Genomic DNA, 23,569 nt, shown 5'->3' with positions numbered 1-23,569 from the left:
AAAGTTTGCAATACATTTAATGAATGTCTACTTATGTATATACGATCCTTCAAGTAATTATAATTGCTCTGGTATGTGCATATAACGGGGCTTTGTGATGAATTAATCTAGTAGAGTACAGAATTCTGGATTGTCCTTGCAAAGGCATCTGTTGTTGAAAGTAGCAGGATGCCCTTACCACAGTATTGCGGCATGGGTAACAAGCAAGCATCAGCTGAAAACGGGATTTGGACAAATCATTACAAGGAATGAACTGGATTAGGATGATTTTGTATCTTTTCTCAAAATGAGCCAAGTATTATGGCATGTTTGGTGGTTTGGTGATTTCAAGACACAAAGTCATATCTCAGATTACTGAAGAATCTTTTGTAGAATGAAGTTGGTTTGATGTTAGCAGGAAAGAAGAGCTAATTATTTTACGACATTTGGTATACACATTCTGAGACTAGAGGAGCAAAATCAATGACAGTTAACTGAGTTGATGGATAAGGAACACACACACAAATACAAATTTCCAAGGGGAATTTCTTTGTCCAACTCGCCAAAATTTTATCTTTTTTCTTCCTGAATATAACAATAGCCAAGGTCTAATGAGACTGAATTTGGTATTATTCACGTGAAATTTGAAGCATAAAACACTGTAGCAGACTTTACAATTAAGGACGCAAAGATTTTTCTTAAACATACCGGATTCTTTCTGTTTCACTGCCAGTAACGGGCTTTCCATCTCTAAGCCATTGAATAAGTGGGGTGGGAATGCCATTTGCATTGCAGACCAGCTCAACATTTTCCCCTAGAAGGACACTGACTTCGCTTGGAATTTCAGCACCAGCAACACTGGGAGGAACTTTGTAGAAATAATTAAGACTTTCATTAACAAGGCACAAGGATATAAATTCTAATGAACACAACAGAATCATAGAACAATATGCCATTTTTATTTCATGTTCTTCCTAGAATGTGGTTCAAGATCAAACCATTGATATTCTCATAAATTACCTTTCAATGAGGAATAGGTAGAGGAATCACTTTAATATTCCTGATATATTTGTAAGTTGATATAATAATTTAGTCATAGGGGCTAGGGGACAAATCTACCTTATGGGCACCCTTCCTGGCCAAATAAATCACACCTGGATTAAATCTTCAATAGATAGCTCTGAATAGTATAGTTCAGCAGAATCTATTTTATAAAGTCTTAGCACAAAGGTTTGAGAAACTTATGTAAGTTGGTAATTTCCTTCTCCATGATGCAATTTGAATATTATTTATTCTGAGCAATGATAGTCTTATCGTAGGTTTCAAGATCCAATTGTTTCTGTTCTCTTTTCCTAATCACCTTTGTTTTTCCTTTTCATGATTCAATCAAGAAATAATGTGTAATAAAAATATTGACAATGGTATCAGACAGAAACACATTTGAATTCCTCTTCTAAATGATTATAGTGGTGTGCTGGAAGCAGCTCATATAAGCTCGCAAAGGCCGATTTTGCACGTCCTCCCCACTCCATGTTCACTGACATCACATTGGTAGCTTTAAATGGGCCACAGTGGGAACATTTTCACCACAGAAACTGGCAAATGATTGTCTACAAATCAGGACCTTTTTGTCTGTAGAGTCAACTGCTAAACATTTACCAGCACACAGCACAGTCTCTCCAAATCTCATTTTAGTCATCCAGAAGATAATAATAATTACACTAAATTTGCAGAATTTAGAGTTACTAAAGAAGTCAAGTCAAATAATGTTAATGAGACATCCTATAATGAGTGTCTTATATAGAAAACCACTGGACTAGGCCCTCCCTATACACATAAATTACTTTTAGTCCTAATATACAATAATACATGTAAAAAGTCTGGTAAAATGTTTGGTCATACGACACACCCCATGACTGGCATCTATTATTATTAATAAATTAAACATAATTAAACACGCAATTTCTGACACTGAATCTCTAAATAGTAATTTTTCCCTTTTTGCTTTTGAAATCTCAAAGCATCACTAATCAGAGAAACCACTGATACTCATAAACTTGTTATAATTTTTCTTTAATTTCAAATTTCAAGTGATGAATTTTAACTAATCTTATTGTGGCAATCCTTTTTACTACATATATGTATCAAATCATCATGTTGTATACCTTAAACTTATACAATGGTATATATCAATTGTATCTCAATAAAACTGTGGAAAAATTTTGATTTTTTGGAGTTTGCTTTGGCAGAGCATGCAACAGGTACAGAATAAATATTCACACTTATATTTATAATATATGAGAAAATCTTTTCATAGTAACTGTAATAAAATTGGGAAAAGCAAGCATTTCAACTGAGTTTCAAGTTAGACTTCCATTTCAATTTAAACATTAGGCCAAAAGTAATAATCAGGGGTTTACTGAAAATCAAAAGAAAGCAGGTTCTTCCTGCAGTGCTAAATACTATGCAGGAATACAGTAGGCATCAATTAAATATTGGTTGGATGAATGAATGCTCCTTATTCTCACCCCAAAATAGCACAAGATTCATGATTGCTTGAAATTTACCCAATCCCTGACCTGTAGTTAGAACATAGTACAACCTCTTCATAAATTAAATCTTACTTATCTATATAAGCAAAAACAGACCTACAGGCTTAGCATCAAAATAAGTTATGCCAGTTTAAAATAAATAAGTGACTCAATAGAATATATACTATAGGAAGGTAATAATTTCAGCAAATGTGAAAAAAATGGAGATTATGAAATTTCTACTATTCTTTTTTTCCACATTTATGTCCATTTCCATGAAAATGCAATCTACTGATAAATGTAGGACAGAGAATTGACAATAGTTTTTGTTTATCTAAAGATATTTTGTAAGTCAAATCATCATACTGTGCATCCTAAACTTACACAGTGCTATATGCAATTATATCTCAACAAAACTAGAAAAAAATAAAATAAAACATCCAAAACATGTCAAAAAAAGATATTTTGAATCAATTATAAGTGATTTATTTAGATGTCGACTTATTTCGTACTATAGATAGAATAAAATAAAGAAATTGAAGATAAATCAAAGTGTACCCCACATACCCAGAATTGAAAGAATGTAATTTTTCTGTGCTTTTCCCTCCATATTTGAAGCAATGCACGTATAGTTTCCACTATCTGAACGCTGAGATCGGGCAATCTGGAGTTTTCTACCTCCAGACAAAATATGGACTTCAAGTGAGTCAGAATTTTCTAGAGGTACAAACAAAACAAAACAAAACATAAAAAAGCTTTTACTTTTAACATCTCTACAATTCACGTCTTTTTTATGTGATAAATATATTTCTTAAAAGTTCTTCCTTTGTACTTCTCTTTTAAACGGGAGCCTTCTTTGGAAGAGGAAATGAGGCAAATCTTATTTTAGAAAAAGAAAAAATGTATTTTCTAAGTTTATATTTCAGTACATGAGGCTTTCTGAACTACACACAGCTACGAGTATAATACTGAAAATGTGCTAGTTTATCAATCTAGTGAATTAAGAGCCAAAGAAAATAATCATAAAAAGTACACAGCTCTATTACCTATGGGCTTATGGTTCTTTACCCACGCTATGGTGGGAGGCGGGATTCCAGTGGCATCACAGGTTAAGGTCACAGGATTGCTGATGGTCTCAACAACCAGTTCTTTTTCAGGTCCTTCGATACTGGGTGGCACTGTAAAAAGACAGAAGGAAATCATGTGTCCTCATTAAGCTAATTGAAGATACTTTTTTTCATTTGCATATCTGGGGGAAAAAGAGTTGTATTAGAGGCAGATGCTCACCATATACATTGAGGTGGAAATTTTTATCATCCCGTCCTGCTACATTTATAGCTCTACATACATACTGGCCTGTGTCAGATACCTAAAAGAAAAAGATACTATTGTATGTGCTCCATTAAGTTACAGATGACCAATCACACTGTTCGAGTGTAGATTAAATCATCAGTCATCTTTATGCTCAAATGCCCCGGTTCTAAGTGCCTTCTACAATCCTACTTTTTTTTAATGATAATAAGGTCAACGGCATTGATGAAGTTAGTTTTTAATGAAAATCATTTTTCACTGTAGTAAAGGAAATATGCAGCTTCCAATTTTCTCTTCTGTAATCCCACCAAGGACTCATGACATGCAAACAAGAATAAAAGATGCACCTCAGCTTTCTGGATGTACAGCATTTGTCCATCTGCTAAGATCTCCGAGTGAGTCGATTCTGTTATCATCCGCCCATTCTTATACCAGGTGATGACTGGAGGTGGGACAGCGTTGGACTCACACGCCAGTGACACTGGGGTCCCCTCTCTTACATTGACTACAGAAAGCGAGTCACTGCCTTGATCTTTAATGCTTGGGGGCACTAAGGGAAGGAAACAAGAACAGAAGGATTTTATTTTTCATGAAGGTGCTCAGATAGAAAATATTTAATACCAGTTTAAAAATGAAAGAATGTTATGAGGAGTGCAAAATCAAACCATAAACAGTCAGGAAAACTTTTTTCTTGCTTTCGCCAGCTTGGTTGATAGCTATGCAAGTGTATTCACCACCATCAGATACCTTGGCCCGAATAATTTGTAGAGTTCGACCCCCTGTGGGCAAAAATAATGGAAATTGATGAGTGGTATAGAGGTCGGTCTAGCAAGTATTTTATCAATAAGATAAATGGAAAAATAGGTCCTTTCCCTTAGAGTAAAATTTATATAGAAATGTTCCATATTTGAAATAAAATAATTGAATCAGCTTTCTTTGATCCTTCCTTCATTATTGATTCTACTTCCTTGTAAAGGAAGAAATTCATAAAATTGTTCTCTCCAGTAACCAAACATGGATGGTGGAACTGTTTCACATAGGTTCTCTTGAGCAAACAGTAACTGTGCTATAGTCCAATATATTCACAAGTGTTTTCTGGTTTTAAATCTCCCCCAGTGCAGAAGCAACTGTCTGTCACTCTATTTATCTATCCTCAAGGAGCTTTAGGAGGAATTAAAAACAACCAGCAAACTTATTCAATGAAAGTACTGCTTACTAGTCTATCACCCCCAAGGAATGACTAAGGAGTTCTGTTCCTAAATTTCAGAATTTCTTTAAGTAGATCTGTTACTGTACATTCGTACTAAAATCATAAAAGTCTATACAATCTTGTCCTAATGGCCCCAAATGGGTAAAGAGAGGCATTTAACATAAACACATAAGTGGAGCAAGACAAAAGATTGACAAAAGACTAAGTTGAAATGCGATTTGTATTAAAAATAAAGGAAAATGAGACAGTTTTGCCCACCTTATAAGAGCAGCAAGTTCCTTACCAGGCACAATGAGAGCATTTGTGTTTAGCTTGATAGGCTGTTCATTCTTGAGCCAGCTGAGATCAGGGGGAGGGAAACCAGAGACTTCACAGGTCAAAGAGATGAAATGGTTCACCACCACAGTGAGATTTTCAGGGTTAGGACCAAGGACACTTGGAGGAACTATAATAATAAATATATTAAAAGTGAAATCTGATATTACCAGTAACACATATTCCAATTTATTAACATAAGCCCAACCACTGTATCTGATAAAGCACTGAGTTAATGATGCTGTTAATTATCTAGGTGTCTTTCTTCTTAGAATTCCCTAACAGCTTCATTAAACTTTATCCATCAGTTTTGTTTTCCCCAATTGAAGGAGAGTCCCAGAATTTTCAAAGACAGATTTACTCTGCATTTTGTCTGGAAAATGTAGTTGGCAGTTCCTAAGATGGTTTTGTCAATGTACAAGGAAAGACCTAATGTGCTTTTTATGAAGCACATTTTAATATTCTTCTTTTTAATATTACATCCTTATTTAAAGTTTTTATTTTCCTGAATAGTAGATATTTAATTTTAGGGTATCTGTCTATCAATAAACTATACAGGTTATTTTGACAATGTAAACCAATGACTTTCAAGATCAGCAGAAAATTTAAGAAATAAACAACTCTATAGTATATTGTTCATTACCAAAAAGAATTCCATAAGCAAAAGTAGTGCAGAGAAACAGTGAAGTAAAAAAAAAAATGAGATTAATAATGCAATGCCATTTATGCATATTAAAACAAATGCATATGGAACAATATATGTTTTAGAAGGACACATGCACATGGAAAGAATAACATACATATTCCAATGGTTTCCTATGAAGGAGGAGGGAAAATAGGAGCAAGGAATGGGTATAAAAATGCATGAATATATGAATGAATGAATAGATAAGAAGTAAAAGTAGAGATGGGTCTTGTTCCAACCAGTGAAGATAGGCATGAACTAAGGAATTCAATTAATATGACACTCTATTATACTAGGACTGAGGTCTTAAAAAAACATAGAAAATAAAAGCAGAACATCAAAAAGGCACAATTGCCATTTTTCTTTTACTATCACATAGTTATTTTTCATCTACTAATCTTAATATTCATTCATTTATCAAACATTTATTGAATACCTACTTATTCCAGATGTGCTAGGTGCTGATGCAGTGTGAAAACGTAATAGACAATAACTGTACAGAGCTAATAACTTAGTCATAATGACCTTGAACTAAAAATGACAGCTAACTTTTTTTTAAGTGGTTTGCTGTGCCAGGAACTGCTCTAAACAGTTCACATACTTCACATACACTATCTCATTGAATCTTCCTACAAGCTTATGTATCAGATACAGTTCTTACCCTCCTAGTATAGATGAGGGAGCTGAGACATAGAGAAGTTAGCATCTCGCCTAAGGGTTCACAGTTAGTTACCGGAAGAGATAGGTTTGGAAGCTAAGCAGTCTAGCTATAGAGCCCCTTTTCTTAGCCACTGTTCAATACTGCCTAGTAATTACAAGTGTAATGAGTGTCATTCAGAAGAATAGAGTGATGGCAGGGAAGTAATCTCGTTTGGGGATCAGGAGGAGGAATTGACATTTAAGAAGATACTTGAAATATGACCAGGAATAAGCTAAATAGAAGACAGGAAATGGGTGTGTCTCCATAAAGAAGGGACAACATGTATACAAAAGCCCAAAAGGGGGAAAAGACATGGCATCTAGAAGGCTGATATGAACTGAATTTGAAGAGCAAGGTTGCGGGGTAGGCAGAAGATTAAAGGACTAAGCAAGGATAAGATTCTATGGGGTCTTCTGGGCATTATTAAAAATGCTGAGGGGCTGGCCCAGTGGCATAGTGGTTAAGTTCATGTGCTCCACTACACTGGCCCAGGGTTTGCAGGTTCAGATCTTGGGCACAGACCTACACACTGCTCATCAAGCCATGCTGTGGTGGCACCCCACATACAAAATAGAGGAAGATTGGCACAGATGTTAGCTCAGGGTCAACCTTCTTCACCAAAAAAAAAAAACAAAACAAAAAACTGCTGAAATACATGCTAGGGATTGGGAAGCTGAAGAGTGGTTTAATAGAAAATTAATTTAAAAGATATCAGTCTGGCCACAGTGGAGAGAACCGATGAGAAGGCTAGAAGGACCAGTTACGAGACTATTGCTGTAGTATATGCAAAAGATTATTATAGTTATGCCTAGGATGGTGCCTGAAAGGATCAAGAAAAGTGAGTGGATCCCAGGATATTTTGTAGGTAGAGTCTTTAGGAGTTGATGTTCTCAGGGTGAGGTTTAAGGAAGAGGAGAAGTCAGGGATGACGTCCATTTTTCTGGCTTCAACAACGGGTAGATTGGTGATTGCCTCCACTGAGACGGAGATCATTGGAAGAGGAACACATTTTGGGGAAACAATAATGAGCTCAGTTATATACACATTGTCTTAGGGTGACTGTTAGACATTTGTGTCAGTAAGAAGTAGACATTTGGAAAGAAGAGTCAGAAACTCCTGAGGGGGCCCTGGCTGGAGATAAGAATTGGAAACTATTTGCACAGAGACTGTATCTGAAATTTGGGAACTTGTGAAATCACCTAGGAAGAGAGTGGGAAGAGAACAAAATCTAGAGCTTGGAAAACTAAAGTGTCATAGTGGTGAGGAGGCACCAGCAAAGACAACTAGGAATGAGAGATGGGAAAGACAAGATATAAATAAGGGGTGTGGGTGTCCCAAAAGCCAAAGGAAGAGAATTTTTGAAAAAGATAGTGGCCAATTATGTCAAATGCTCAGAAGTAAGAAAGATGAAGCCTGGAAACTGTCTGCTTGAATGGACGTTTCACAAACTCAGTGAGCAGCTTCATTGGAGCTGTGGAGGGGAAATTTGGAACACAGTGGTGGGAGGGGAGAGTGGGAGTGAGGAAATGGAGACTAATTATATACAGCTATTAGAGAAGGTTGCTTTGAAACAGGGGGGAAAGCTAGGGAGGCAGCTGAAGAGAGAGACTCTTAGAGAGACTTTAATTTTTTTAAGAGGGAAGAGACAAATAAATTTGGGAAGGAGCCAGTAAGGAACGAGAATTTCAATATTAGAGAGGAAGAGAGGAGACTGTGCGATTTTTGAGGAGGTAGTGGCCAGAGACCTCTAGAGTCAAGTTAGTCTTTGGCATTTGGAAGGTGGAAGTATGCTTCCATCTTTTGTTGTAACAGGGTGAAAAGACGGCAAAAACAGATGCAGTTAATGTTCTCAGGGCAATGGTAAGAATTTGAGGTGGGATCTGGGATATGCCTTCTCTTTTCCCTGTAAAACAGGAGGTGAGGGCATCTACCGAGAGAAAGTGAGAGGGGGCTGTTATGGACTGAAAGTTTGCATCCTCTGCAAATTCACATACCGAAGCCCTCACTTCCAGGTGGCTATATTTGGAGATGGGGCCTTAAAGAAAGTAATTAAGGTTAAATGAGGTCATAAGGGTGAGACCCCGATCCTATAGGATTAGTGTCCTTACAGCAAGAGACACCAGAGAGCTTCCTCACTTTCTATCCACACAGGCTCAGTGGAAAAGCCTTGTGAGGACAAAGCGGCCATCTACAAGTCAAGAAGAGCCTTCACCAGAAACTGAACCTTGCTGGCACCTTGATCTTGGACTGTCCAGGCTCCAAAACAGTGAGAAACCAAATTTCTGTTGTTTAAGCAACGCAGTCTCTGGTATTTTGTTATGGCAGCCTGAGCAAACTTAAACAGGGGCCATCTGATATTTGAGGAGGGGGTGAAGGTGTGAGGGAGAAGACCCAAGAAAGAGGCCCCAGGCAGCACGGAGGGCCCAGGTCCAGCTGGTACCTATGAATTTATAATGACACCATTATTCGTGACTCCAAGAGCTCCTCCAGCCATGGTTAGCTACCTAGGTGCAGGTACGGTGCAGATGTGGAACTGTGAGAGGTAATACAGAACAGCAGCTAAGTAGAAAAGCTCTGGGATCAGACTGCCTCCATTAGAATCCTGGTTCTGTATTTGCAACTGTGGAACTCTGAACGTGTTAATCTCACTCAGCCTGTTTTACATCTGTAAAAGAGGTATAAAATGGTACCAACCACTCAGGGTTATTGAGATAATTAAGTGAAATAATACATATAAAACACTTGGCACAGCACCTGGTGGGTATCAAGTGGTCAGTATGCAGAGTGAGCTTTTACTCAGCAAGAACACTGAGAAGACTTGGGCTAAGAGAAGTGATGGAAATGCTGTTCCATGAAAGGTAAGCTGGATATGAAGCAGCGTGAAGACACCGAGGCTTGAAAACTGAGAGGTCAACAGATCGAAGGTTAGAGCCCAAAAGAAGCAAGCATTGTGGTAGTGGGTGGTAACAAATGGTATGGTTTTAAGTGAAAATAATTTAAATTATTTCTCTGCAAAATGAATTTTCCAATATTTAAGTATGGGTTGCTGATTGCAACTGAGAGTTCAAGATGCCATTAACTGGTGAAAGAGGAAACACTCTCCTGAATGCCAATCCTTCTAGCAAGGGCTGCCCATTTTTTGCCAGGAGTTCCTTGGTGCGGGGCCGCCACTGGATATGCACTTCCAGTGTTTTTGCTATGCATTAATAGACAATGGATATCAAGGAAACATAAGAAAGGAACCACAAATATTTAGCAACTATCACAACTATAGACATCATTCTAAATTTAGGGAGACCAAGATCTGTAAGAAATGACCATTCATCTACAGTACTTACAATAAAGTTATGGAATAGAGGTGAAGATACAGACATATAAAGGTAACACAAGGCAATGTATGTAACTGCTATAAAGGGGATATTTACAGATGCTTTTGATCACATAGAGGAGGAAAAATTAGTCCGCCGTGGTGAATCAGGAAAAATAATGAACGTTTTTATTTTTAACATTTATTCCATTATACTTTACAGATTAGAATGTGTGATTTCCCAATTATTATATTTGTTTAATAATTCTTTCTTTCTGGGAATTTGTAACACATTTGTTTCTGCTTGGGTCAGATTTATTCATTAAAAAAACCTGGAAGATATTGATTAAGCACCTACTGTGTGCTACTCACTGTGCTAAGCACTGGGAATACAAAGATAAAAGGGTTTCAAATATCTGTTACACAAAACACTAAACACGGTTAGACTCTGCATTCCCTACATATCACACCAAAAAAAATATATCCATGATGCTAAATCCAGGTCCCTGCAGGGGAGAAATTTTTCATGCAATTTCAAATTTCAGCTATTTCCAAAATGAGCTAGAGTTTTATATATATCTTACACATGTAAAGGAAATCTTCTACGATTGTTCACCATTTCCAATTTAATATTCTGGAGGCCGCTGTGTGTCAGGAAAATAAAACTACTCTTTTGTGGTAGAAAATCAATGGCCGTTTTAGGAAAAAAATAGTATTTATGGAGTGTTTGGCATATAAAGAGAACTTAAAGTTTGATGAATGAATTAGATGTGCTGATGGTTTTAGGAATTATTTAACTCCACAAAGTGACTTTTTCTTCGCCAGGGCGTATATGAGGTACCAGAGATGGGGCTCCACAGGAATTCTACCCTTGAGGATGGAAACTGGTTCCAATCAGGACTAGTGGATGAAATTTTATGAGCAGAAGATTTATATTTGGTCCTAACTTCATAAAAACTGTAATCCTTGGGATTTTAAATTTTGACTTTTTACTTCCAAATATGTAGGAGTAACTACTTTCTCCTGAGGAACTGAAATAATAACAAAAACAGGCTTCCTAGAAGATTCGTACTTAATAAATCCTACTAGCTGTGGTGGGAGGAAAGAAGGGAGGAGATTGAATGAATGCAGGCTCTGCACATTGTTCAAGTTTAAAAAACACAAAATAAGCCTACATAATACAAAACACAGTTTTCCTGCTTTTTCAAGCATGCTCTAACAGATGTTTTTGGAACTGAGCTCTTACCATGAACGTTGAGGTTAAAATACTTTTTGGCACTTCCAGCTGTGTTCTCGGCAATACACACATACCTGCCGATTGATGTTATTTGAATGTTCAGAATCTAAGGAAAAAATGAAGAAATTCCAAGTGAAATTTCTTATAAAGCAACTTGTCATAATTTTTGAGAATAAACAATACACATTCTTTCTAGTTAGTACCAGATGAACATAAGAAAAAAAATTTGTACATAACAGTGCTGATGGTGACTTTTATTAGGTCAATCAGGTAAATATTTCTTTGTAAGGATTTCCGATCAGAAACGCAAGTTTTTACACACTGTGGTATACTGACTACAAAAGAGTCCCAAATTATTCTCCCACTTTCCTATCTACACCCTGGCAATGTGACTTCAAATCTCCTCCCATCGAGATGCTGAGTAAAGATGTGGGATTTGTGTTGGCCTTGTGCCTGGCTTTGACCAAAAGAATGTGATGGAAGGGACAGTGTGCCATTTCAAACCTACGACTGAAAAGGCATCATGCACTTTTCCTTACTCTGTTGGAACCGGGCCACCACCATGTGACGAAGCCAGGACGAGCCTGCTGGAGGGTGAGAGGTCACGGGGGGAAGAATCAGCCTAGTTATGGTAACCGAGGCCATGGATGAGAGCCCAGCCAAGATCCGCAGAGCCACCTATTCAATCCACAGCAGCCGGGCGCTGGAGTAAGCCCAGCTGAGACCAGAAGAATCACCCAGCCAACCAGAAGACTTGAGAGCCAAATAAATACTTAATGTTTTAAGTTGACATTTTGGAGTGGTTTGTTTCATGCAGCAATAGTTAGCTAACACAGCAGTTATATTTTCTTTATTCCATTATGCAGAAATTTCTATCCATCTGTATGTTTTTTGGCCCTCGACACAGAAACATTTAAGTATTTTTGGTAGAGGTTGTATAATCACCAAATAGAAACTGTCACAATGTTTAGAAGATACTTCGAGAATTCAAGCTTATTTACAAGCAGTAACCTGATTCTTTGTTTTTTAATAGAACTCCATGAGCTATGTCCTATGTTGGATACGCTGACAGCTACGCTTAGATTCTTGGGCCTATAGAACATCATTTATATGTTCAAGAAATAATTTATTAAGTTGTATCCTAACAAAAGAGTTGGTGTTATTTCTACAAGTGCCTAACTTTCTTTTAGGACATTTGAAAACAAAATAGAGAGATGCCCACTGGTGAACAAGAGTTCAGGATATTTATGTGATTTCCATGGTTATTTATTATCAATTCTTTGCCAATACAGGACAAAATTTAATCTACAGGGAACATTACACCACCTACAATTTTACCATCAGAAATATGCAATGGAAAGGATTGTAATAATCTGCTTATAATGTGTTTTTTATCACAAAGGCCGTATTGTAGTGCTGTTTGTGTGTGTGTGAGTGTATTGAATGTACAGAGACTTTCTGGAAGAATTCATACAAAACTGTAAACAGTGGTCACTTCTGATAGTGGGAATAGAATGGCAAGAATTTTTTTTTATATCCTTTTTATGGTTAATTTTTACAAATACACTTATAAATCACTAAAAATTATTTTTAAAAGTCAAAAAGACTTGTTATAAAATACAAAGTCAAATAGATATTTTAAAATTAGATGTTTTACTTTTACCTGCAGAATTCTTCCATTAGATAGAAACTTATGATGCTCATCTTCTAGCAGGGGCTGCCCATCTTTTTGCCAGGAGTTCCTTGGTGCGGGGCTGCCACTGGATATGCACTCCATCAGCACGCTCTGGTTCACCAGCACAGTGACCTCCTCGGGGAGATCACTACTTGCTCCCTTGATACTTGGTGGCACTAATAAGTGATTGTAACCAAGAGGTTATGATAGGAAACAAGGTCTTTTCTAAATTATTCTAGTTTTCAGACAACTTTAAAAAGTTTGGAATAATAGAGGAGCAAAACTTGAAGAAGAAACAGGGATCCTCAAGCAACATTTTACACCAACAAATTAGGGTGGTGATAAAAATTATGTGAATTTCCCTCTCTTCACCCACCCTAGACTAACCCCTCCCATGGTTTCATTCCCGTTTAGGTCAATCCCAATTCTTCCCCCAAATATCTCATCTTGCTTGTCTCTTAGCCCTTTCCACTATGCCCTCTGGGTTTTCAAGCAGACATGCAAGTAGCATCTGCATGAATTAATAAAGTCTATTTGGTCATCTAGACAAGTCAGATAAGTTATATCTTTAAAGTGTATTTGAAATGTACAAATTTGGTCTCATTTGTGAGGGAATTGTCTGGGCTCCTCAAAGTATGTTTCCCCAGCCTCAGTATCAGTGGAATCAGCATCGCCTGGGAGCTTGCTTAGAAATGCAGATTTGGGGGCCAACTCAGATCTCCTCAATCAGCATCTCTAAGAGAGGCCAAGAAGTCTGTGTTTTAACAAACTCTCCAGGTGATCCTTACGCATGCTAAAGGTTGAGAAGTCACGCTCTAGATTTTCCTACACGTGTTCATTCTCATTTAAAATACTACTGTTGAATCCAAGTTCAGGTCTAGCTTATGTTAGACTGGTCAGTTATAAAAAAGTCACATATTACCCATAGAATTTTAAAAAGCAGAAATGTTAAACTAGGAAAGCATGTGTTGGCTACTTTTGTAAATGCAGAAATTCATTTTCAAAGTGAATAATCATTTTGTTTTGAAAACTTAGCTATTTTAAGTTTCACTCTCTTAAAATGTACCATATCTTTTGCAATCAGTAAAGACTGTATGTTTAATGTAGATGGAAGCTGATGGTATTTGGGTGTCTCAAAAGCTAAACGGAAAGTCTGTAAAGAAAATAACAAGGCTACAAGGCACATGAAAGAACTTCAATGTTATTTTGAATGCATATTTTCACATTAAAGTTATATAATTCTAACTACACTTTAGTAAACATAAAATATATAACAAACTGCAGATTAGTAAATAATAACCTTGAATTTCAGATTGAATGAGGCTATCACTACCCTCATACCATGAGAACCAATCAAATGAAATGTTGGGACATAAAGATTTGATGTTTTACTCAGTTTTGCCTGGAGTTGAACCATCCGGTGGTACCAGGAGATACACTACAGGTCCGAGGTCTGACCAGTGCAGGCCTCCACCAAAGCTCTGTGCTCTGACCTGCCCCGCTGCTGCCTTCCCCCTCAGCTGGGTTATACCAGTCAGAATTGTTCTCAGTGGCACCTAGGAGGTGAGCATTAAATGTTGTGAAACAGTCCTGATTTAGACAGAATTCTGGGTCCAATTCATTTTTCTTGCTTTGTTCCCACCTCTCAACTCTGAACTCATCTCCAACATGCCTTCCAACTTCCTCCTAATTAAAAATAACAGACGGAAGGCATGAACATCTACCCTTGACTACCTAATCCCTAAATTCCATGTCGATTTAACTGAATCCCAGTCCTTGCCAAACTACACTAGGTTCCTACTTTATCAGATCCATCCACTCTGTCTTAAACTAAACTCTTGCCAAACTTAGGTCAAATTATGCCAGGTGGTCTGGGATACTCCTTCATGGTTCTTGATGATGTTAGTACTGATTTTCATTGTCTTCTCCTCCTTTTTTCTTCTCCTTATTACTATCTTGTAGACTTTAAAATCTGCGTTGATGACCCATCCCACCCTAACTAGTTTCACCCCACCCCACTTCAGCCAGCCAAAGACAGTCACACCTTGGACCATTCGACATTAACACCTCTTCCCTCCGCAAGTTTATCAGCTCCCTAAAGAAGGACTCATGTCTACTGTATTCACTGCTGTATCCTCAGTGCCTGGCACATAGTGAGCAATCAATAGATATTCGTCAAATAAGTGGATTTTGGACTCCAGTGTCTTCTCTCTTCCACCACTTTTCAGCCTTCCTTTATAAGCTGCTTTCTGTTTGCACTTGCAGTCCTTCTCCACTTATGATCAGCCCATCAGCCTCTTTCCACCATTTTCCTCTTGCCCTGCCCAGACCTCCTAGTGGTTTATTTTGATGAGGTTCTGTCTCACCACATATTCTAGGATCTCTCACTCTCCAGTGCTTCCACAATGTGTACCTTGTGGCAAGACTCTCCCCCCCCAGGTAGACCACACCACCTATTTTTTCTACCTCTGCCCCCAGGTTACTAAGGGTGGCTGAAGGAACAATGACCGAGCCAAATGGCTCCAACTTCCTCGGCTGACTGTCTATCACGTCCTCCATAGTGGCAATCACTAACACTTTCTGTTTTCCACAGGCCCCAATACTACCCCTGCCTCGATTTCTCTTGCTCTCATACTTAATGGAAAGGACTAAATACACTTGATATGCATTCCCACATTTCCCTTCTAACCATTCCAGAGAATGGTAGTTCACTACCATGAAAGGCTAATTAACCCCTCTTGGCTCCCTGATTGCATTTTTCACCTGTCCCAGGACCTTGCTCCATCAACCCCTGCACCTTCCTTCCATCCACACAGATACTTGGAACTTTAACTTGTCCCTTTCTATTGGATCATTTTCTTTGGTCTATAAGGAAGCTCAAATCTCTCTTAACTCTGTTTCTTCAAACAAGCTATTTATCCTAAAATTATATCCCACCTCTTCCTTTCTCTGCAAAATGTCTTAAGTGTACTGTATATTTGTTTCTTGTTTTTTTCTCACTACTTGCTCAATATTTATCCTTTTGTTCTGTGGCTTTGCACCACACCATTCTATCTAAATTGATCTTTTGAATTTCACCAGTGATTTTTTTTTTTTTGGTTTTAAAGTCAAATGGCCTTTTTTCAGTCTTTATTTTCTTAAAATCAGTTTAAGTTTTCCTTTTAAGTTCTTAAGTTTTCCTAAACTTGCTTCAGCATTCAATACTAAACCCACTTACTGAAAACCTTTTCTAAGCCTTGGGTTCTGTTTACTGGTTTTCATTAACTCTCCAAATTGTTTCTCCTCTAATTCAGTTTTCCTTTTCCTGTCTCCTACCTATAAATAATTCCATCATGATCAACTTTGGATCTTCTACTCTATCTATAACCCCTTCTGTTGGAAATCTCATGCCTTTGAATATCACCTGTTTGTGGATTCTTCTCAAATCTATATTTTTACTCTAGTTCTCTCTCCTGTGTTGTAGTTCCATACTTCCAATGGCCCATTCAACAACTTACCTAAGTATTTCCAACATGTCCAAAACAAAACTGACTTCCTTCTTCCCAAATCATGTTGTTTTCCTAGGTCTGCTATTATTATTATTCTTGCTACCATTTTCTTAATCACTCAGGATACAAATCTCATTTTTCGTCTACTCCAAGATGAGTGCCTAATACTTCATATCACTTAATCACTTTCTCTATAAAATCTTTCATACTGTCTGCTTCCTATATATTCTCACTGCCACTTCTCTAGATCAATCTCTTCTAATGGAAGCGTCTATTTGTTTCTGCCTCTAGTAACATCACTTCTCTCTCCCCTTCAAGGTACAATACTTCTTCCACTCTCAGTCCACGAATTCCGATGGAGACGACTCTGGTTCAAAGGTGGGCAAATGAACTAGGCCTTATCAGTTAGGCCTCTTGGCTTCTGTGTTGGTTTAGGGAGGGAAATGCGACTCCTGCTTGGCCAAATAAAGCCACAGAAATCCAATTCTAGGACTTCAGTTGTAAATACTGGGAAAGAAAAGCTTTCATTTGGATGTAAAACTAGAATGATGTAAGACTAGAGCTGCTAGGGGCTGACTTGCCATCCAAGGGGATCCCCTACCTGACAGGGATGATAACAGAGAAAAGTAAAGCCAAGAGAAAGAGAAAGGTGAAGTCTGGTTGATTTCTTTTGAGCCATGGAAGTCAGACATGACAGCAGCCACCTCTACTCCGGGACTCTTCAGGTTCATGAGTCAACGAATTCTCTTTTTTTGCTTTAAGCCAGTTTATTTGATGCTTCAAGAGTCCTAATTAATATGCTCTCAATTTGTATAAGATAATTAACTCCTTGGTAGAACTATCAGTTTCTGATTATTTTTGTAGTCTCTAAAGTGTTTTGCAGCATCCTGAAAACATTGGTACTCAGAACACTTTTTTGAGTGAAAGAATGCATAATAAACAAAAGAAAACAAACTCACAGAGTACACGGACATCATACTGAAGGGAATCTTCTCCAGCCTCATTCACAGCCACACACGTGTATCTCCCAGCATCTTCTACTCTAGCCCGGGGAATCTGCAACACTCGCCCTCCTGAAAATATATCCCAATATGTTTACTTCTCTAAATCTTAGAGTTAATACAATAACAGAGAGACAGTTTTTCAGGTCTATTGACTTCCTTACATTTTCTTTCAAGGTTCTTACTTCATCCAATGGCTCGGTTTTAATCCCATATACCACTTTTATAACAAACACTGCCTTATTGAAAAGTGATCCAATATATGAATCAGATCTCTTGAGAAATGAATAGCTCATATAGATTTTCCTCAAGGTGGGGAATGTTGCTCTGTGCCTCTCATCAGGTTCCATGTGGAATGTTACTATGTAGTAACTTCTTGCTTTTACAGTTTTGAACACATGTAAAAGAAGTTTGGTTTAAGAAAATAATAGCCAAGGATGCAAGAGGTATAAAGTATACCATTATACATATAATCTTGAAAGAATAACTCTGTGTACTTTTTAACTTTTCAATGTTGCTATAATTTCAAACGTAGAGAAAAGTTGCAATAAGTGTATAAAAATTATCACCTATGTTTGCCAATTGTTTATATTTCATTGCATTTGTTTTATCTCTGTCATATATATATATATATATATATGTATATAAAAATCTTTTTCTGAACCATTTGTGAGTAAGCTGAAGACATGGTAGCTCTTTACTGCTAAATATTCATAAATATGTATTTCATGAGAATAAGCATAATCCTTTATATAACCATGGTATAATGATCAAAATAAAAAGATTTAAAATCAATACCAAACTACTATGGAATCCATTGTCCATGTTCAAATTTCATTATTATTACAATATTGTGTTTTATACCTATTTTTCCCAAGCCCAGATCCAATTTAGGATCACATATTACATTTAGTTCACATTTCTGTCTAGTCTTTTTTTTTCCCAAGATATTCTTTTATTCAGTTGAGATGAAATTTACATACAGTGGAATGCACTGACCTTAAGTGTACATTTTTTTAAAGTTTGATAAGTCTATTTGACTGTTTGCTAAAAGTAAATAGAAAGATTCAAAATATTATTCTACAATTCAAACATCTCCTTTTCCATCAATAAACCATGTATCAACTAAAATATTTGAAACTAATAATCTTTATGATAAATGCATTTAATAAACTGAGTAGTAACTATTTGCAAATATAATTTAGAATTTATGATTAATAATGTATAGAAACCAAACTGATTATTTCATGACACTATTAGAGAGATGGAAGCACAGAGAATCCAAAGGACTTTCTTAAGTTGATAGAAGGATCCTGTAGTAGATCTGAAAATTAACTAAAGTGTTCTATCCTATGTCAAATTCTCAGCCTGGACTCTCCTAACTTGAAGCTACATGGATACCAGTGGCATTTGGCAGCCTCTGTCAGTTAAACTACATGGCCAGAGAACTCATCAATTCAACTCGTCTAATAAATGAGAAGAAATACATGTGGCAGGGGTTCAGATTTTCACCCTGTTCATAGCAACCATTACCTGGTAAAATCAATATTCTATCACTCGAGGTCAGAGGACGGCCATCTTTGTACCACGTCAGTGTAGGGGGAGGAGCAGCATTTGTCTCACAGTAAAGATAAATAGGATTGTTGATGATCACATCCTTGGCTTCACCACTCCTGCCAGTATCCAGCATATTTCCTATTTCCCAGAGTTTCTGAAAACTTGGAGGAACTATGGAAGAAAGACATGAAATTTTAGACATGTGAATGTCAGTGTCAATCCATTAAACAAAGATCTAGGCTGTATTTTCACATGAGTGGTTTGTAAATGTAATAAAATAGACAATGTGAAAATATTTTCAAGTACTTATACACCTACCAACTCTAGTCCCGAAACTAAAAAATTAGTAGACAGAAGATAGAGCTGGTTCTCACGTGGAAGAACAAGAAGTACGGGGCTCAGAGAGCTGTGCTCATGCTTTGCTCTCCCTGTTAAAACACTCTGGCACTTAGAAGATAAAGGAGCTTGCTTTCAGGCAGGACCTACTAGAATAAGCACAACTAAGGAAGATGATCATATCAGAAAAGACTAATTTTGAAGAACCATTAAAAAATACTGGCTCAGTTCAGAGCATTTCCCAATGATCTCTCTTACTAAGAAGGCTAAAGAAGTTATGCAATCAAGATTAATAACTTCATTAAGAAGAACAGGACATTCTCAAATATTTCTAAGGGACAAGCATGAACTTTCTAGAAGGCAATTTCCCTGTAGAGCAAAAGCACTAAAAAAGTGCATAATACTGGACCCAAATTTTCACTATTAGCAAACTATGAAAAATCAAAGATGTGCAAAAGTTTTATGTATAAAGATGTTCGGTTAAGCATTATATATGAGTAGTGAACACTTGGAAACAAGCCAGATATTCAACAATAGGAGTCTGGCTAAATAAATATTTTGATACTCAACTAACAAAACAGGTGTAGTTATTAAAAATCATGTTGAGAGTAACAGTATCAACAACAATAATAGCAGGTATTATTTCTTAAGCATTGTGCTAAGGGCTTTACACACTCCTAGTTGGTGCCCACTACAGTTCTTCAAGGCATTAAGTTTAAAAGTGAGGCAACTGGGGCTTAAAACATTTAGGTAATTTGCCCAAGTCACAGAGCTTGCAGCAGACTAAATCATCATTGAATCCCAAGTCTGACTACTTTAAATTGTGACCTTTACTATTTTCTTGTCTTCCATGTAAATGCTATTAAAAAAGAAAACAGAAAACTTCATGGGTCCCGCCCAGTGGCGCAGCGGTTAAGTTCGCACGTTCCGCTTCAGCAGCCCAGGTTTCACCAGTTCGAATCCCGGTGCCGACCTATGCATGGCTTGTCCAGACATGCTGTGGCAGGCATCCCACATATAAAGTAGAGGAAGATGGGCACGGATGTTAGCTCAGGGTCAGTGTTCCTTAGCAAAAAGAGGAGGATTGGCAGTAGATGTTACCTCAGGGCTAATCTTCCTCAAAATAAAAAAAAAACAAAACTTCATGATATAATATCAGGGGAAACCTAATGTCACAGAGACATACGTATCATGTGATCCCAATTTGTAAATGAAATATACATTTAAAACTATCAGAAGTAATACTGAACGATGGGATTTTCTTCTTTGTTAATTTCTTGAGTCCAACTTTACAATAATAAATTGATATTATTGTCATCAGAAAAAATACTATTTAAAATAAACAAAATCATCTATTTTTCATTGCTTTGACAAATTAAATTACACAAAATAAGCATATTAGTATTACCTTGTATATTCACATCAAAATCCAGCTCATCTTCACCTGCAAGGTTAGACGCTACACAAGTATATCGTCCAGTGTCAGATATCTGAGCCTCCTTTATTTGAAGTGTGTGTCCACTTGCAGCAATATTAACATGATCATCTGATTTGAGGGGCTGTGATTCAATTATAATAATGTTACCATTAAGTACTCTAATAAATCCTCTAAGAGACCATGCAGTTGATATTTTTATGATTGTTTAATAAGCATAGAATCTTATGTTAAACAGTCAAGACAACAATAATTTGACTAATTTACTTTGATTAAACTGGTTGTTTTTAAGTAACGATATTTTTATTTATTAAAAATTGTAGCTGATACACTTTACATCTGTGCAAGGTATCTCTGGGTGGTACATTTATATATTTTTTATGATGAAACATATGTTCTTAGATACCACATCCATTTATCCATGTTGGAAAATAATATTTTCAGCTCATCCCATATGGTATTAAAAAAGCATGTCTTTTATGATAATTTTGTAGAAAATGCTAGAGTTTTTTAATGAAAGATTGGGGGCATTAACATAATCTGATTTGACCTAAAATCACTACTGTTCATTCAGAAACATCATTACTTCATAAATGAAAATTTTTAGCCTAGAGATATTTATATTATGTTTTATTGAAAGTATAACTATACTTAATGGAACATTAATCTACAGATATTTATATTATGATATTTTGTTGATATAGTAGGACATTTCTCATCATCTAAAAATTTCCTTTTACACTAAATTCCCCCTTATTCCTTGAAGATGTTAGCTCCTGGCTCACTGTCATTCCTTCTAATACTTTTCTTGTAATCCTTGGTGATTTCAATACCCACATAGACAGTGTGTGCTCTCAGCTCCTTGACCTCCTCTCCTCTAATCTTCTTGTCCTCAACCCCTTGTCAGACACCAATACAAGAGTCATATCTAGATCTTATAATTCCAATAACCGCATCTCTTCATAGGCTCAGTTTCAAGTTCTCACAGACCACCACCTCCTAACTTTCTAGCTCACTTCCTCTAGCATCCCAATTCCAATAACTTCTTGACCCACAATCCACTGACCTTATGATTTTCTCATTGCCTCTCACTCTTCTCCTGACCTCTATTCCCTCCGGACTCAGAGAAGCTCTTTTGTGGCAGTCACTCCTTGAATAAACCCTCAACTCTCTTGTCCCCTCTCTCTTTATTGCACTCCCCTGGTTAATACCAGTCCTTATCCATTTTGAGCAATCCCTGGTCTACCCAAGTATATCCCTCCAGCAACTGTGTCTTCTCTCACCTGCATCATCATCAATTTATTCTTTTCCACTGGATTATTTCAATCTACATATAACATAGTATAATTTTCCCATTAAAAAAAATTCTTTAGACTGCAGCCTACTTCCACATTTTTCTACTCCGCTTTATAACCAAATGACTTAAAAATGTTTTCTACATATGCTGTCTCCATTTCCTCCCATCTTTCATTGAATCTTCTCTGATCAGACTTTCACCATCTCTACTTGACCAAAATGACTCTGTCAAGGTCACCAAAGACATCCATGTTGCTAAATTTGCTGGTCAATTCTCAGTCTTTATTTTACCCAACGAGTGGCATTTAACACAATTTAATTTGTCTTCATTTTGATATACCTTTTTTCCATATCTTTTGGGACATTTCCCTCTCTGCCCCACAACCTCTAAATGGAGAAGTAACCCAGCACTTAATCCTTAGACCTCTTCTATTTCTGTCTAAACTCACTCTCTTGGTGACTTCATGCAAAACCTTGGACTCGTTTTTGACTCTTCTCTCTCCCTCACATCCTGCTACCACCTTCATCCAAGAAACAACTCTCTCTCTTCTGGACCCTTGCAACAAATTCAAATCTGGACCCTCCCTTTCTTTTCCCAACACAGGAGCCAATGTAATCTTTTCAAAATCTGAAGTCAGATCATAACACTCTTGTGTTCAAAATTTTCCAGTGGCTTCCCATCAGTATAAAGGCCAACGAGTCTGCTAGGCAGTGGGATCTGGCCCTCCGTCAATCATTTGCCCACATCTCCTGTGTTCTCGTGGATCACGGCACTCCAGCCAAAATGCCTCCGCGCCTTAGCCCTTGCTATTCTCTCTACTTTGGAATATTTTCCCCTCAGATATCTTATGCCTGCTTCCTTCACTTTCTTTGAGTTTCTGCTCATATATCACTTTACCAGTACGACCTTCCCTATATAAACAAGAGATCACACTCCCACACCTATTGTTCTCCTTCCTGACTGAATTTTCACCGCCACACCTACGCCATCTGGCACATTATCAGTTTTACTGGTGGGTTTGTTTAGTTTTTGTCTCAAACTTCATATGAATGGAGATCTTTGTCTATTTCCTTTAGCTATATCCTTTGCACCTAAAACAGTGTCTGGCAAATAATGTGTTCAATAAATAATTTGGGATGCATGAGTCGTTATTAATATTGTATCACATATAAAAATAGAATAATTTAAAATTTCTATGCTAAAAGAAAAACTGCAGAGCATGAATAAACAAAATTCAAAGACTCTACAAACACTTATTGGGGCTAACACTGCCAATATTTTTGGTGGACTTTGTTAAAAACACCATTTTGCTCAAGTAGTGTTGCTTATGTGAAGAATGAAATAACAGAAGAAAGGCTATGGAAAATAAACAAAAACCGTTATTTTTTGCCACACATTTTAGGGACCAATCCCCAAACCTGAAAAATTTGCAGCTGAAAGCATCACAATTGCATTAATTTCAGAATCTGGATTTGAAACTGTAATTAAACTATTTATTATGAAAT

At 37.0% G+C, this 23,569-nt stretch overlaps 1 protein-coding gene across 6 annotated transcripts in view; it reads right to left on the bottom strand.

Moving 5' to 3' along the window:
• Nucleotides 1–23,569, bottom strand: part of HMCN1 (hemicentin 1) — a 433,459-nt gene that overhangs the window by 95,243 nt on the left and 314,647 nt on the right. For all 6 annotated transcript variants that reach the window (XR_006891498.1, XM_046681569.1, XM_046681570.1 and 3 more), the window contains 12 exons: nucleotides 20,741–20,891; nucleotides 18,973–19,167; nucleotides 17,398–17,511; nucleotides 12,939–13,126; nucleotides 11,285–11,381; nucleotides 5,315–5,476; nucleotides 4,487–4,600; nucleotides 4,169–4,371; nucleotides 3,798–3,879; nucleotides 3,557–3,688; nucleotides 3,078–3,227; nucleotides 688–847 (listed from right to left, as the gene is read on the bottom strand). Coding sequence is in view for 5 of the 6 variants with exons in the window: in XM_046681569.1 (XP_046537525.1) it covers nucleotides 688–847; nucleotides 3,078–3,227; nucleotides 3,557–3,688; nucleotides 3,798–3,879; nucleotides 4,169–4,371; nucleotides 4,487–4,600; nucleotides 5,315–5,476; nucleotides 11,285–11,381; nucleotides 12,939–13,126; nucleotides 17,398–17,511; nucleotides 18,973–19,167; nucleotides 20,741–20,891 (1,748 nt within the window). In the remaining variant the exon portion in view is untranslated. The remainder of the gene's footprint in view (nucleotides 1–687; nucleotides 848–3,077; nucleotides 3,228–3,556; nucleotides 3,689–3,797; nucleotides 3,880–4,168; nucleotides 4,372–4,486; nucleotides 4,601–5,314; nucleotides 5,477–11,284; nucleotides 11,382–12,938; nucleotides 13,127–17,397; nucleotides 17,512–18,972; nucleotides 19,168–20,740; nucleotides 20,892–23,569) is intronic.

This window comes from Equus quagga, chromosome 13 (assembly GCF_021613505.1).
Source record: "Equus quagga isolate Etosha38 chromosome 13, UCLA_HA_Equagga_1.0, whole genome shotgun sequence".
Classification (NCBI taxonomy): domain Eukaryota; kingdom Metazoa; phylum Chordata; class Mammalia; order Perissodactyla; family Equidae; genus Equus; species Equus quagga.
The sequence above is the reverse complement of the archived record's forward strand: the minus strand, read 5'-3'. Positions and strand labels throughout refer to the sequence as shown.